The sequence below is a fragment of the Pogona vitticeps genome, chromosome 4, assembly GCF_051106095.1.
Source record: "Pogona vitticeps strain Pit_001003342236 chromosome 4, PviZW2.1, whole genome shotgun sequence".
NCBI lineage: Eukaryota > Metazoa > Chordata > Lepidosauria > Squamata > Agamidae > Pogona > Pogona vitticeps.
Window position 1 is genome coordinate 122,432,508 of NC_135786.1, and position 16,306 is coordinate 122,448,813.

The 16,306-nt window shown below is 39.5% G+C and overlaps 1 protein-coding gene across 4 annotated transcripts in view; it reads left to right on the plus strand.

Annotated features, from left to right (window-relative positions):
• Window positions 1-13,199, plus strand: part of RC3H1 (ring finger and CCCH-type domains 1) — a 107,793-nt gene extending 94,594 nt beyond the window's left edge. Inside the window, exons 18-20 of one of the 4 annotated variants that reach the window (XM_020798568.3) lie at window positions 795-965; window positions 2,048-2,154; window positions 9,539-13,199. In XM_020798568.3, the coding sequence (XP_020654227.3) occupies window positions 795-965; window positions 2,048-2,154; window positions 9,539-9,692 (432 nt within the window). In that variant the 3' untranslated portion in view covers window positions 9,693-13,199. The remainder of the gene's footprint in view (window positions 1-794; window positions 966-2,047; window positions 2,155-9,538) is intronic. The other 3 variants (XM_020798569.3, XM_072998233.2, XM_072998234.2) reach the window with 3 other exon arrangements.
• Window positions 13,200-16,306: the final 3,107 nt, after the last annotated feature.

The window sequence follows — 16,306 nt, forward strand, 5'->3', positions numbered from 1 at the left end:
AGAGTTGGACATGACTGGACTAAACGTCAAGGAGAACCTTGACCTTTACCTAGCTGTGCTAGCTGCCTTCCTAAAGGCATCTGGCTGTTGCAGAAAAAAATGCTTAATTAAATGAAGCCGTGGCATAATCTAGATGGGCATTTCTTATGTCATTAGATTTTTCTTTTACTACACAGCTGGTATAAACCATGTTTCCAGGTATTCTGTACTATGTTTCTGTACTGAGCTGAAATAAAGAGTGAATAGTTTGGTTGTTATGGGTTTTTCGGGCTCTTTGGCCATGTTCTGAAGGTTGTTCTTCCTAACGCTTCACCAGTCTCTGGCCGGCATCTTCAGAGGACAGCACTCTGTGCTCTGGTGTAGTTTGCTTGGGACTTGCTTGCCATTCCCAAGCAAACTACACTAGAGCACAGAGTGCTGTCCTCTGAAGATGCCGGCCACAGAGATTGGCGAAATGTTAGGAAGAACAACTTTCAGAACATGGCCAAAGAGCCCGAAAAACCCACAACAACCATTAGATCCTACCCGTGAAAGCCTTCGCGAATACAATGAATAGTTTCATAAAACTTGAGAAAAACTTTCCATATTCAAGGCCTGTACTTCTGATTTAATATTGCTTGATCTTCATGTCAAATGTTTTTGAGAATAGTGTCCATTTTGTATATTTTTCATGAAAGGTAACTTGGCTGGGCTTTGAGAACCAAGCAATACTCCTGAATTTTGGCCTGATTCCCATATCTGCATGCTGTATTTTGTGGGCTCAGTTGTATATGTGCTTGGCTTTGTGCATTTAGGCTGTTAGTAACAGGCTGCTGTTGCAGAGGGAGGCGAACCCCTTGGCAGGCCAACCACAGCCCCCACCGCCACCTCCTAAGTGGCCTGGAATGATCTCAAGTGAACAGCTGAGCTTGGAACTGCACCAGGTGGAGAGGGAAATTGGAAAGAGAACTCGGGAGCTGAACCTGGTGAGTATTCTGTATGGTAAAATGAAAGGATAGAGAAGGCTCTGCTGCTGCTGCCATTGCTGCTGCCGCCACTGCCACTGCTGTAGCTAGGTGAGTTGTAGGAATATGTCCTACTATATGGCTGCCGCAAGTGTTAGCTACCGTGTTTCCCCAAAATAAGACAGGGTGTTATACTAATTTTTGCTCGAGAAAACGCATTAGGGAGTATTTTCAGGGGATATTCAAATACAGTCATGTTATCTTCTGGTTGCTGCACAATGCTCCAGACACTTAACTGGGGCTTATTTTTGGAGGAAGGCCTATATTACAAGCATCCTGAAAAATCATACTAGGGCTTATTTTCAGGTTAGGTCTTATTTTCAGGGAAACAGTATCTAACAGTTACTTAGGCTAGAGTGACTTTATTTTTTGTTCATATGCAATAAGGTGATTTTGTAACCTATCTCATAAATAAAAAGCAAGTACTTGAATGTTAGCAACAGAGAACTTAGCTTTTTAAGCACAGACATGTGCTGTGTGGAATCCTGCATGCAACACCTGTCAAATGACATTTTGAAGGGGGATAGTGGTACACTTCCTGAGTTTTGCCACTTATTATATGTGCTTTTGAGAAGCTTTGTCTCTGAGGGTACCGTATTTCCCCGAAAATAAGACAGGTCTTATATTAATTTTTGCTCAAAAAATGCATTAGGGCTTATTTTCAGGGGATGTTTTATTTTTTCATGTACAATAATCTACATTTATTCAAATGCAGTCATGTCTTCTCCTGGTTGCTACACAATGGTGGAGGGCGGGGTTTCACTTAACTGGGACTTATTTTGGGGGTAGGGCTTATATTAACAAGCATCCTGCAAAATCATACTAGGGCTTATTTTCAGGTTAGGTCTTATTTTGGGGAAAACAGGGTATAGATAGGGGAAAGTATATTCAGGTTTATGTTCCCTTGCATTGTTGCATTTGCATGGGTTGGTCTGTATAACTTTTTCTGGTTTCTACAGCTATCTTCTTGGTCAGATATGTCTATATCTTGCACAAACTTTCTGTACACAGTGAAATGTAGATTTCTCTTTCCCTTTTCCTAGGAGAACCAGTCTTCACTGGATGTTAAAAATAAAGTGGGCACAAGCAAGCAGACAGAAAATGGACAGCAAAGCAAAGTGCCAGCTGAGGACCTTGCAGTAACATTCAGGTAAGATAACTTCGGTTGATAAACTGACTCAGATTGTAATACTAAGTGTTAGGCATGCTGCTTGTTATTTGCAGATACTGTTGCAAACCTAATAGTTTAATATTATTTAATTTGAATTAGTTCAATACTTTTAGTGAAAAGGGTTTGGATGTATGACAGGATCTAGGTGTCTATCGGTGTGTGTGTGTGTGTGTGTGTGTGTGTGTGTGTGTGTATGCATAACTTCAAGAAATCATTCGATAGAATTTGCCATCATACATTGCTAGATATATTACGTCATCTACATATTAATGGAAAGGATATAGGTATAATACAAGGGATAGGAGTAATCACACTTCCTGTGCTATAGACTAATATATAAAAATGTTATGTACTAAACTGAACAAGATCCTCCCCTCCCTTTTTTTAAAATTGGAAACTGTATTGACGAGTAGATAGTTGTCTGACAACAGGATAAGCAGTATTTCTACTTGGGTTTATACTTTACTTTCTTTAACAGGAGTGTCAATAATGTCTGTAGGGTATTTAGTAGGAAGAGTATATTTTACCACCTGTATTTTAATGAAGCTGAATGTGACTTTTTTCCTTGTTTTTCAAAGCTGCTAAAGAGCAGCATCAATTTTACTTTTAGTTAGCTGAAGTAGAAATTGTGTGACTATTTTTTTACTATGTATTTGACGAATGGGTTAAACTGCTCCTGCGCAGGGCTCTTCAGAATATTCTATAGCTGAAATAATGACAAGTGAAACGTCTCCCTGTGTCGCGCATGCTCCACCCGCCTGCGGTACCTCAGTTCCTTTTTGCCACCACTGCAATCAGACTACTTTGAATCGCTTAGAGCTATCTTCTGTTTAAAATCTCTTGATTACAAAATTTATCTGGATTATTGACTATGGACTGACTTGACTTTGATTCCACTTTGATCCTTGATTTCATTCTGTGATTATTTGGCTTGACCTCGAACTGTTTATCATTCTGAGTTTGGATTTTGGATTTAAATTATACTTGATATTTTATCGGATTGATATTTTGGCTTGATTCTGGACTTCCATCATTACGTCTCTCATGAGTTTTGTCCCTTATTGTTGTTGTTCTTTGGTTCCCGCCAAATTTTATGGCCTCTTTAGGCCCATTCAAATAGTGTGTGTCGTGTGCAAATAAAATCCCCTTTACAGATGGCCATGACCGCTGCCTATTTTGTTTAGGAGAAATACATCAGCCTAATTCTTATCAGGCTTGCAAGAAACTCACTAAGCCTGCTTTAAAGCTTTGATTGCAAAGGCTCCGTTTTTATCTCTGGGCAAAATCTGACACCTTCACGCTCAACAGAGATGGAACCTGCCGTTTCCATTGCTCCCCCTACCCCTCATACTGAACCTATTGCATCACCGACACGTTATTCCTTCTTTCAAGGCATTGTCTAAAGCCTCTAAATCAAGGAGATATTTGATGTCGGGATCGACATCGGTACCGAAGGTACCTTTGATATTGGTACCGAAGGCACCGTCCAGTAAGGACCCGAAGAAAAAGAAGGAGGTGTCGAAGCATAAGAAGGCTAAACAGGCTCACAAGTTGGTCCAGCTGAGAGAGCCTTCCCCTGTGAAGATCACTTTACCATTACCTAAAGGAGTCGTCCAGGAAACTTTGCGGTCCAGAATCACTTTCTGAGGGAGAAGACTTTCTAGCACAGTCTCAGCAACAGGCGTCGAAGTCAGTTCCAAGCCTGTCTCCTAGCCATGGCCATTCAGATGCTGAAGTGATTTCCATCCTCAGCCCATTCTAGCCCTATATCCATCAGTTGGGCGACAGTGGCTGTGTCAGTGTTGGAGATGTCTCCACCACATACCGCTCCACAAAAACACCTTATGAAACATCGGCATGTTTCATCAGACCGGCATCCTTCTCGGCATCGGGATGTAATTGTGCTTCCGCGCCCGTCTCAGCGTTGCGCTGTTGCCGACTTTGACAAGCCGCTATACAGTGGTGCCTCACACAACGATGTTAATTGGTTCCAAAAAAAATCAAAGTTGTGTGAAACATTGTTCTGTGAAACACCATTTCCCATAGGAATGCATTGAAAACCGGTTAATCCGTTCCAATTGGAACGGATTGCCGTCTTTAAGTGAAAAAATCCATAGGAAACATCGTTGAGTGAAACAATGTTTCCTCCATTGGAATGTATTGAAGCTGACTCAATACATTTCAATGGCTTTGTGAAGTCCGTTTTTGCTCATTTAAAAGTGCCTTAAAATGTTTGGAACAGGTTTTAAATGCTTGCAATCGTTAGCCCGCCTCCTGAACCCTATGCAAACTTAATTTGGTGTTGTTCTGAGTCGTCCTTAATTTTTGGTGATTTTTTGTTTTCCCTATTTAAATGCATTGAACTGTCCATTCAATTGATTTAAATGGGGAAAATAAAAAAATCACCAAAAATTAATGAAGACTCAGAACAAAACCAAATTAAGTTTGCACATGTTTCACAAGGTGCACTATGGAATCCAAGCATTTAAAACAGGTTTCAAACATTAAGACACTTTTAAATGAGCAAAAAGGGACATCGTTAAGTGAAATTCCCCCATAGAGAACATCGTTAAACGATGGGGGAAATTCCTCAAAAAAACCCATCGCTGTGTGAATTCATCATTGTATGAAGCAATCGTTGTGCGAGGCACCACTGTATATGGAAACAGACTGACATGGGTTTTGGCACCGATACGAGGAATGCGAGTTCGATCCCATGTTCGATGCCAGAGAATATGTTCGACCCAAGAGGGTACGCTAAGTTTACGCCTCTTCAGGGTCTTCTCATCCTTCACCGCCTCGGCACCGACACTGAGCGTATCTCAAGGTCGAACCAATCACCATAAAACATGCTTCGAAGCGATATGTTCAACAGGAGCAGCATTGTGTTACCAAAGAGAAGCAACCCTGAACACAATGGATACTGGCACCTTCAGTAACACAACACAGTAACACAACACCATCAGGATCAGTTCAACCGTCTGATGTAGGGCTGCAGTCTCCAATACTGAGAGTCTCTGCCTCCACGTCAGTAACACACAGACCTCACCATTGCCCACTCTGTCAGTTGAAGAGGAGTCCAGAGACTCATTGGCAACATCAGTGTCTTGACTTGGATCAACAGTCTGAAGCATCGAGGAAATCTCCCTCGAATCTGCCAACACCAGATTTAGACGTAGCTGATGTACACCCCCCATCTCCCTCAGAGGATTACACGTCATGCTCACAACTAATACTACGAATGGCTAAGTCTTTGGAATTGGACATTGATCAACCCCCACCCCCCAAACAGGACTTAGTATTTGATGAGACAAATCAAGAAAAATCACCACCCTTGATTTTAGTATTTATTCTATTGATGCTAGATCTAATCAAAGAATCATGGACTCAGCCACCTATATCCCTGCAAATTTCGAGGAGGATTGAGAATCATTATCGAACACATGGTAATGATACATCTTTCTTAAGCAAACATCCAGCCCCGAACTATTATTGTCCAATCCAATCAGTCAAGGGTGGGGAATCGATCTAAAGTGACCCCTACTAATAGAGAGGGTCATAAATTAGATGTGCTTGGCTGTCACCTGTATTCATTGGCTACCTTCGTGATGAGGGTCTCTAATTATTAAGCAGCCATGGACGCCTATCAGAGGCAGCTATAGAGTAAAATTCTACCAATTCTTCAAGCAGCCTCGTGGTCCCTACTTGTCTCCCCAAACACAGAGCACACAAAGGCAAACTAAAAACCTCTGGACACGCTGCCACCAGTTGATCTCCTTATCAACGTACTTAGGAAAGATGAAGGTCCATTCAGTACTGACTTATTAATAAAACAGGTTTATTGCTTACAGATGGTTTCTAGGATAATCCATAAGCATATTTCAGTTTCACCAAGCATCAATATTAATCCTCTGTATTAAATATCACAGGTTACTAATCACTCCTCAGACTAATCCCCAAACTATCTCTCTCTCTCTCGTTCTCTCTCTCTCTGATATCTGATATCTGATATCTCTCACAGTTCAGTCCTTTGCTGGACAACCCTGCCAAGCATCTTTAGGTCACTCCAGAGCTGGGGCATCAACTAACATGGTGGACCTTTAGACCTCATCTGCTGATTGGCAGACTTTTCAAGCCCCTCCAATTGACTGTGCAAGTTACAACCGATGCCAGTACAATAGGATGGGGCGCACACTGTGGCGTTCACAAGATCCAGGCCAAGTGGTCCAACTTGCAGAGGCTGCTACATATCAGTCATCTGGAAATGTTAGCAGTTATCAAAGCCTTCCGAGCCTTTGGTTCACTGCTAACTGGTTAAGGAGTACAAGTGGTCAGAGACAACATGACCACTTTGTACTACATAAACAAGCAAGGATGCACTCATTCTTTGTCTCTGCTGTACCTGTCGATCCACCTATGGGAGTGGTGCTATGACCATCACATATTCCCAGTCACCATACATGTGGCGACAGAAGACAACAATGTAGCTGACCACTTGAGCCATCTGACTACTCAGACACACGAATGGGTCCTCTATGACTCACTGTTCGCATGGCATCATCTGCAACAGGTGGGGCACACCCACTATCGACATCTTCTCCACACAGTCGAATGTGAAATGCGAACTTTTTTGTTCTCGAATGGTCAGAGTCATAGGATCCTTAGGAGATGCCTTTATGGTGCAATGGGATGCGGTCCTTCTCTACTTTTTTCCACTCATCCAGTGTACAATAATCAAAACCCAACAGTTGAGAGCAGATGCCATCCTGGTGGCGCCATGGTGGCCTCGACAACCATGGTTCCTCACCCTCAAGGCCATTGCGACCGAGTACCTGAGATTGTCTCTCCAACCATCTCTCCTGACTCAGGACGGAGGCAATGTCTGTCACCCCCATGTCGAATCTCTCCATCTCACATTGTGGAGGATTCCCCCATCATAAGGGAAGTACTCGATAAGGCTCGGAGATCGTCAGCCAAGTTGTTAGTTCCTGTTTCTCTGAGGACCCTTCTTACCTTTCTACGCCATTTGTTTGATATGGGTTTGGTGCATTCCAGACTCAAAAGTTTACATTTTAGCCATATCAACCGGTGGGTTCCAATGCTTCTCATTTGTTTTCTCACTCTACTGTAAAGAAATTCCTTCGAGGTCTGCGAAATATTCGCCCTCCTGTGCGACCTCCAACTCCTCAATGGTCTCTTCAGACTGGCCTGAAGGTGCTCACACGATCTCCGTTCTAGCCAATGGCTACTGCTCCTTTGAATTTACTGTCCTTCAAAACTTTGTTCTTAGTGGCCATCATGTCTGCAGGAAGGGCAAGTGAATTAGCCGCACTACGGGCTGATGAGCCTTATATGCAGTTCTGCCCAGAGAAAGTTGTTCTCTATCCTGATGTTTCATTCCTCCCTAAAGTGATTTCGGAATTTCATGTTAATCAGCCCTTGATTCTCCCAACGTTGTTTCCCAACCCTTTGTCAGATGTTGAGTGCATGCTCCACTTCGGGCTTTAGCCTTTTATGTTTCAAGAACTAAAGACTTCCGTAAATCACCCAGGGTATTTGTCTGCTTTCATGAACCTCGGAAAGGTCATCCAGCTTCATCCCAATCAATTTCCAGATGGTTGGTCTCTGCCATCGCTTTAGCGTATGACCTGGTTGGCAAGTCTCTACCAGAGGTGCTCAAAGCCCATTCCACCAGAGCTGTGGCTAGTTCCACCGCATGGCTGCATGGCATTGAACTCTCTGACATCTCTCAGTCAGTGACCTGGTCTACACCATTGACCTTTGCTACCCATTATAGACTGGATGTCAGAGCAAAAAAAGAAGCAAGCTTCAGAAGGGCTGTATTGACTTTGGTTCTGCCATGATGGCCCTCCTTCCGGTAAGTGAGCTTGCTAGTCAGCAAATTGTGTGCATTCACAGAAACCACAAAGAAGAAAGAGAGGTTACTTACCTGTAACTGTTGTTCTTTGAGTGGTCATCTGTGAATCCACACGTCCCGCCGAACGGATGGCAGATATTCGAAACTGAGTACCGTGAGCGGACGGAGCATGCGCAATACAGGGAGACGTTTCACTTGTCATTATTTAAGCTCTAGAATATTCCAAAGAGTCCTGCGCAGGCACACTTTAACCCATTTGTGTGGATTCACAGAGTACCACTCAGAGAGCAACAGTTACAGGAAAGTAACCTCTCTTTAATTTATTTGCTTATTAATCTTTAAATGGGAAATATTGGTGGGATTATTTGAATATACCATTGAAGTAAATGAAAATTAAAAGACCTTAACTTTGGCAGGACTAGCATTTTGTTTAGCTTCCTCAGCTTCCAGTGTAGCAAATTCTTATTTCTATATACAGTAAATCTGAAAAATTATTGCAAATTTAGTACCTGTTGTTGTAATGCTGTTTGTTTTTAATAATTTAATAATTTCCATTATAGAAAAGAATGTTCTTGGTGTCATGATAAGTCATGTATTTGTCACCCCCCTCCCTGAAATAATCACTTCCGGATTGATCTCTTTTGATCGGTAAAACTTGTCAGTAGTCAAATATCTCTACATTTTTTCCTTCCCTCACAATATTAATATGTATTAAGCTGCATCCAAACTCAAGGAGTGCCACTCAGGCCTGCAGCCCGCAACTAAGCCTTTGAGCAAGACAAATTCTTGCTTTCTATCTGGTATTTCAAAAACATGGTAAAAACATTCCAACTTAAAAATTAAGCATTGTGTAATTTAAAGTTAATTCTGTGATTGTCCAGTAGAAAAAATACTGAGTGCCCAGTTACAGCTCCTGCCCAAACAGCACGTGGCGCATGTGGTCCTAGCACACCACCCACATTATCGTGCTAGAGTTGGAGATGAGGAGATCCAAACAGGTGAAACTTTATAAAGCAAATCAAGAAAATACAAATAAAGGTTCACTTCCAAGATGCTTAGGAACTGTAAATCTATTTTGTGTTCTTTCTGTTGTGTTCTTTCTGTTTTGATTATTTACTTTTATGCTACGTATGTAGACAAAAGTGAATTCTGAAGTGTAAAAGTAGGAGTCTTGATTTGCATTTTTACACAGGAAATAAATAGCTCAGAACGCAACAAATCTAAGTTGAAACCAGTTTCCCTGTACTTCAGCATATTATATCTGTCTTCACTCATTATTTGTTTAGGGTGTTCATTGTCACCCTGAAGGTTAGACTGATTTTCAGTGAAACACAGTTATCTATCTATGAACTGTTTTCAATAAGAGGGGTCTAGAACAACATAGCCAATTACATTCCAGCTCCCTTCTCAATCTTACTCTTTTAACTCTGTTCAATTTCTCTCCCCACCCCCGGTTCTTTTTCCTTTTCGGCATTTATTCTTCAGCAGTGATGTTCCAAATGGATCAGTTTCAACACAAGAAAATATTGGCCTTCTTGCAAACAAAACTGCAGCTCTGAGCTTGTCAGAAGATACTGAAGGGGCTGGAGGTGACCAGGAGTCTCAGAGGACAGGAGCAACCACCACCTCTGCTTCTTGAAAGATCAAGAGCATCCCTCTGTTTCTCACAAGTGTCAACTTTTCCCTTGTGTAACAGGAGACACTGAACAAGAACTCCAACAACAGCAGGTTCTGAGACAATGTGCACAACACCACTACTAGAAACAAACCCTGCACATAGTTCACATTAACACATTTTTTTAATTTAAAAAAAATGAAAATTAGCAGTATCTGCAAGCAACTCAGATTAAATTTGTTTTTGTTCTGTGAATGAACTTTATTTTAATAACTTTGGATGCCTTGGTTGCCAGGGCTTTAAAAGAAACAGATATTTTATATATATGTATATGTATATATATACACACAGAGAGATGCAAACACACACTCTTTGTTTGATTAATTGTATGATCTTAATAAGGTAGCTTTTCTTCTTTTTTTTTCTTTTGTTATTATTACATACCCAGTGTATAACTCATTCTAAGTATCTTTCCTCCTCCTTTCAAAACAAGCTCACTCACCACCACTTTGTGTGAGCTTGAAAGGAAAATAAGGAGATGGAGAAGGGAGCTCTGAAATGCCAGATCAGAAATTGTGTAGCAGAGTTTCTGAAAGTAACTCTCCTCACAGATGTTAAATCCTTGCCATTACCTGTCATGTTTCCAAGCCATGATGACTTTTAAACATTAGGTTCTGAAGCATTTGCTTTTAAATGCATAGCTTTTAAATATTAGGTTCTGAAGCATCCTTAGCAATAAGAAATTTTATGGAATAGAGACGCCCTGAAGGAAGGAAAACAGCTTTTCCATTTCTAAGAAAAATGGAGGTGTCTGCCTGGCTCTTCGTTCAAATTAAAATAACTAATATTGATTGATTCTGGCACTCTTGAGAGATAGAGAATGGGTTCAATCTGTAAAAATAAGCAGATTGATAATGTCTCTGAGAAATAGCTGAAAATATATGTAGAGTTGCTTCAGACATGATAAAGATCTGAATGTTAGGAGGGAAAGTACAGATCTCTCTGCTTCTTTGTCATGTTCAAAGCAGAGTTTCTGTATTATTCTCTATATCCTGGCAGGGATGGTGTGATATTCTAATGTAAGAAGCTCTGTTTGGAAAAATGGAAATTCATGGAGGTGAGATATGCAGCATACTTTAGTTCCCCTTCCCTCAAATCTTTACTGCCCGAATGGCTGCTTTCAGATGCCTTTGGGCTTGTCTTGGGAAGAATAGAAAATGTAACATTTTCCTCATATTGAATATTTAAAAATCAGGCCTCCCCGTGAGTAAAAGTCAGTTTCACTTTCAGCCATTCTACTTCAAAGTAACCTCTACAAAATGGACCCCCCTCTTGTTCCTGCAGATATAATTTCATTTGTAGCTCTCCTTAAAATGCTGCAGTTGCAGGCAGGGTTCCTACTTAACGCTGAGCATCTTATGATTTTGTTCTCCCTCTCCTAGTGGAAATTTTAGGGAAAAAAAACTTCCACCTATGACTTAGACTTGCTTCTCCATATAAATTTGACTACTAAATCTCAGAAACACTGGTTATGTAATAAATTGAAGCATTGCTTTGGTTGGGTAAAAGCAGACATTTATTAATCTTGTTTTAGGGTTTTTTTTTCCTTTTGTCAAGGTTGAAACATTCTTCAGTTGTTTTGTATCTGTCTTATTATTAAATGAAACAAATTTAGGGAAGATACAGTTCCCCTGATGCCTACCAGTAGAAGTATCAAAGCAGAAAACTCTTTTGAGTAGTTATTATTTAATTTGCCCAGTCAAGGCGCAGCATTTATATACTATTTCACATTGAATTTGATTATGCCCTATAGACCTGGCTGGCCAAAAGTTTGATATACACATTTGGCTTGGGATTCGAGCATTTAATTTAAATGAAAAAAATTATATATACACATACATACAGTATATATAAACATATATGTGTATGTATACTGTATATATAAATGGTTTGTTTTAATAACTTTTTCACATGAGTGCAGCTGTTATAAAACATCTGGGAGGAAGAGGCACTAAAAATATATCTCAAAATATATTTTAATTCTCACCTCTTCTACTTTTTTTAAACCTAGCACCACTCTGTATATGTCATACATCAGGAAAGCTTCTCCTTTATTCATACCACCTGCACACCCACTACTGAGCTCTGAATAGAAATTCTTTTTCTATATAAGAATTACTTAGTAGAGAGAGCCTATCACAACTTTTTGCCTTGTCTAGAGAGGTGAACTGAGAATAGTACAAGAGAAGCAGTGAAAGAAACATCAAAGCTAACTTTGCTTATTGTAACTTTTGTTCATACCTTTAAACATGTAGGTAGTGAATGTATGTACAATAGGATTGTATTGGCAAGCCCAGGTTCCTTTTTTCTTTATATATCTTGAACGTGTGCTTGGCCACACAAACTGCACGTGCCATAGTCACATGTGCGGTCAGCAACAGAACAAAAAAGTGATTTGTCCCTGTGCCTGATCTACCTGCCATATATCACTGAACAGAGGGAGGAATAGGTGGCATGGGTGAAAATATTGTTGATGCCACTGTTGGAGGAGTTTCTATTACAGAATTACATTCTCTGAAGGTGAGCTTACAAAGAAGACTTCCCAGTATCTGTGCCACCCTCTTTCTAGCTTTGTACTCAATGTCCTTTCCAGGTCAGTGTCCTGTTTGCACAAGCAAGTATTTTTGTTTAACCTCTGCAAGCCGCGTTGATCTTGGCTCAGTTTCCTGTTTTCCTTCTCCCTTTCTGTGAACTGAAATTTAATCAACAAAGATGAGCACATTAGAAACTGGGAAGAGACTACTTTAAGTGCAGTTCTCCAGTTTTCAGGTGAAAGGTTCTGTAATACTAGAGGTCTCACTCATCACTTTTATAATTACATTTTTTGTGTGTCTACACACTGCTTACATTTAAGATGAGGAGCAGAACAGGAACAATCTTCACTTCTCTGTAGCAAGAAAATGGAGAAAACACTGACAAAAAGCTGCCATGAAGTAACTTTGTGACTTCCTAAACCAGATTATATGCTTGAAGTTAGAAGGTGCATAAATTTGAGAAATATAGAGCATCTTACCTTCTTATCAAAAGAGTATCCCCCACACCACCATGTGATTTCTGTCCAGTGGCGATGGTCAGGTTGCTTATAAAGGATACAATACAACCTTTAGAGGCATATGTGGGATCCTAAATCTGTTCCCATCAAGATCAGCTTCAGATTCTGTACGTGTGGACTTACAGCCAGTCTGAAAGTCTTTACCTTTTAACAACTTGAAAACAAGAAAGCAGTCAAATAAATACACATGTATATATATATGGTCATAAACCCTTACACTTTATATATTCTGTGCTTGGGATTATGGCATATATCTCAGGAGTGTAAAATTAAACCTAATTAAATAAACAATTCTGAGGTGATCACTGTTTTTTTCCAACACAAAGATATAAAGAATTTAAATTTTTAAAAATTCTTTACTCACTTTAACCATAGCTAGAGAACACAGAGGTGGCTTATATATATATTGTCCCTTGTACATGGTTGCTGTGATATAACAACATAGGATTTGCAATGTGTGCACACATAAATGTTCTTTGATAGAATAAAATTTAATCTCAGACACGTTATATAAGAGATTAAAGGTAATTTTAAAAGAAACTCGAGGGCACAAACTTCAGAATAACATTAATTGATTTAATAAATGTAGAAACATTGCACATACTAATTTAGAACACCAATTTTATGTATACATAAATATAATACACACTGTCAGTTTGGCACATTTAAAAGTGCTTTCTCTTTTTATTTTTTAATATGCTTTGGCTAATAAGGACTTGTGGTGTCCTTTCCATCTCCTTCTTTATATGAGCCCTTCATCCTCCCTGATCATGCACCAGTTGACAGCTTGCTGCCTCAGGATAGAGCATTCAGATGAATTTGCATAGCCAATAACTTCTGTGAAGTTGCCTTTTCTAATGGTGTTATTACTCAGTGATGCACAAATGTGGTATTGCCCCTACTGGTAGGCAAATGCAGGGGTCTGTATACATGTAGAAAACACCCTTTCTTCATTCAAGGACAGCCAAAGACTTGTGCTTTACTCTTAGATTTGTTTGGGTATTTCTTTTGCTTCTATCCATTTTACTGGACTAGCTGGTTTGAATTGAAAATCTCATGTTCTGTGTTTTCAGCTGTTAACACTGGTAGAAAAATGTAAATGCTCATTACTGTCAAGCGTGATAAAAATACAATATGTTTAGATAGTGGATTGTTAGCACATTTCAGAAGTGATGTGTTTAAGCATCCATACACTCAATGCTATTCATCCAACTCCTTTATATTTTTTTCAAAAATTATGGAATATTTTCCTACCAGACTTCAGTTTCAACAAAGAAAGGGCTTATAAAAAGTTATTGTTTAGTTGCATTGTTCCTTCTTGAAATTTTCTGTTGCACTCCAGTAAAAGTAAAGAAGCTTAAAAGGGAATGGGAGTAAGAAATTCAAAATTAGCACCAAAATAGCACCAAATGTAATGAAATTTGCAGACACATATGCATGCAAATACTCTGCATGGTAATTATTCAGATAGACCTGTGGTAGTTGGCTGCAGAAAGCGTGTTGAGTTGTATCCTAGAAATACAGTGAATTACACCCAAGTATCTGCTTGCCTGAAGCTAAGCCTCTCTGGGCCGGAATTCATTAATGCGTCCACCATGAAGGCGGTAATATATGATTTATAAAGCACTTTGTTTCATAGGCCTAACTTTGCAAGTGCAGACTTCTTTAAAAAAGAAGTTATTCTCCCTAATTTCAGTAGTATTTTGCATTATGTTCTAAATGTTTGTATACTTTCCTGTAGATGTTTCCTCCCTTTCCCCTTGAGTTAACTTGGTCACATTGCAATGTTGCAGTCCTGACTGTTCCTTTAAAGCTAAGCAGCAGTAGGATCCTCACCATCTTTCTTGTAAGCAGAATTCCTGTTTTATCTCACTTGGGTAGACAAATATACCAGTGCAGGAACTCATAGGGAGTCCTGCAGTTAAATATTCTCTCCTCATAACTCAAACAGTAAACATGGGCAAACTCAACCTTTAGATTTTGATCTGACAGGTCCTATTCAGATCAGAACTCCAGATGATTACTTGGTTCAGTGTGTTTGACAAGCTGCAAAATTTAATTTTATTAATTAGTTTGAATGAGGGTTTTAGAGAAAAGCCTCAATAGCACTGAGTAACCTTTGTCAAAAGTTAGACTTAACTTTACATGTCTGCAGTCTTCACTTTTTCTCACTTTGTTCCAGAAGGAACTCCAGAAAAGAAAGGAGGAGGAGACTTTTGGGCACAAAGATAAGCCATAATTTAATATTACACGAATGAACCACAACAACCATCAGGCTCACATGCCTCCCCGTCTCCTTTAGGGTAGCCATGAGATCTTTCACTTTCAGTTAATATTAACCCCAGCTTCTTGTTTCATCCAATCCCAACACTGGTTTGTCTTAATTGTGGTTTGTTGAAACAAGCAAACTTCAAAGTACAGTTTATGATACTAACTTGTTTGAACAAGCCATTCATCAAGATGAACCACACATATAATTTGGACAAAGCACTGAACTGCTTAATAGGAAATTATGGAATTGTGGGATGTTAATGGTAGTTAACTAAATATTTTGGAGAGTGCAGAATGACCTCTTTTTTAGTTTGTGGAAAGTAACCCACAGAGCACTGGAAAAAGTACTCCTTCAGATTCACTGTTAACCTCGTTCATAGGCTGATCTTTAGCTCTTTGGACTTCACTTTGAACATGCAGCAGCTGTTCAACTCAAGAAAAATAATCTGTGTTTCAGTACACATCAGGGTAATAATTAAAAATTGAGAAATAGCCCTGATTTATTTCAGTTTTACCTGATCAACCCAGAGACTGTCCTGTACATAAAAAAGAAAAGGAAAAAAAGCTGAAAAGGGTCATATTGGTGATGTCCAAAATAATTCATGAAGGAGAGTTGCCCCCTCTCCTTCCTGGCTGCATTGGAGTTTATGTGGTGTACATTGTGTTGGATACAGAAATGGATTCTTGGTGTTTTAATTAAATGTAATGGATAAAGTAGTTGTATTTTTACTTCTCTTTGGTATTTTGAGAGGCAGCAAACTCTCCCAGATTCTATTGTGATGATATTTTTAAGAGTTCAGTACTATCAGCAGGTACCATTTGAAGTCTAGGTAGCTTTTGTTCTGAAGACTGGCAGTGATCACTGGTATCTGAATAACATGCATACTTTTGACTGCCTGGTGCTTTTTTCCACATACAAAAAGTATATAATTTTGTAGGAGAAAAAAAGTCAAAGTTTGGGAGGATTTTTCCAAAAGAAAAAAAAATGTAATGCTTAAATGCAATTTCTTTTTGAAAATAAAAGTATTAGACATGCTGATGTTACATGTATACATATCTTTTATAAAAAAAAAAATCCTGTGGAGTATTTGGTGTTTGCTATAAACAAAATTTGTTTGCTTTTGTGTATGTTAAAGTGACTTTGGGCACAACTGTAAGTGGGAATGGCTTCCACACAAGTCCCATTGAATATGTGGGATGTGTGCAGGAAGATCATCTCTGTGCCCTCTTGTTGTTAATGTTAGTTTGTTGTGGC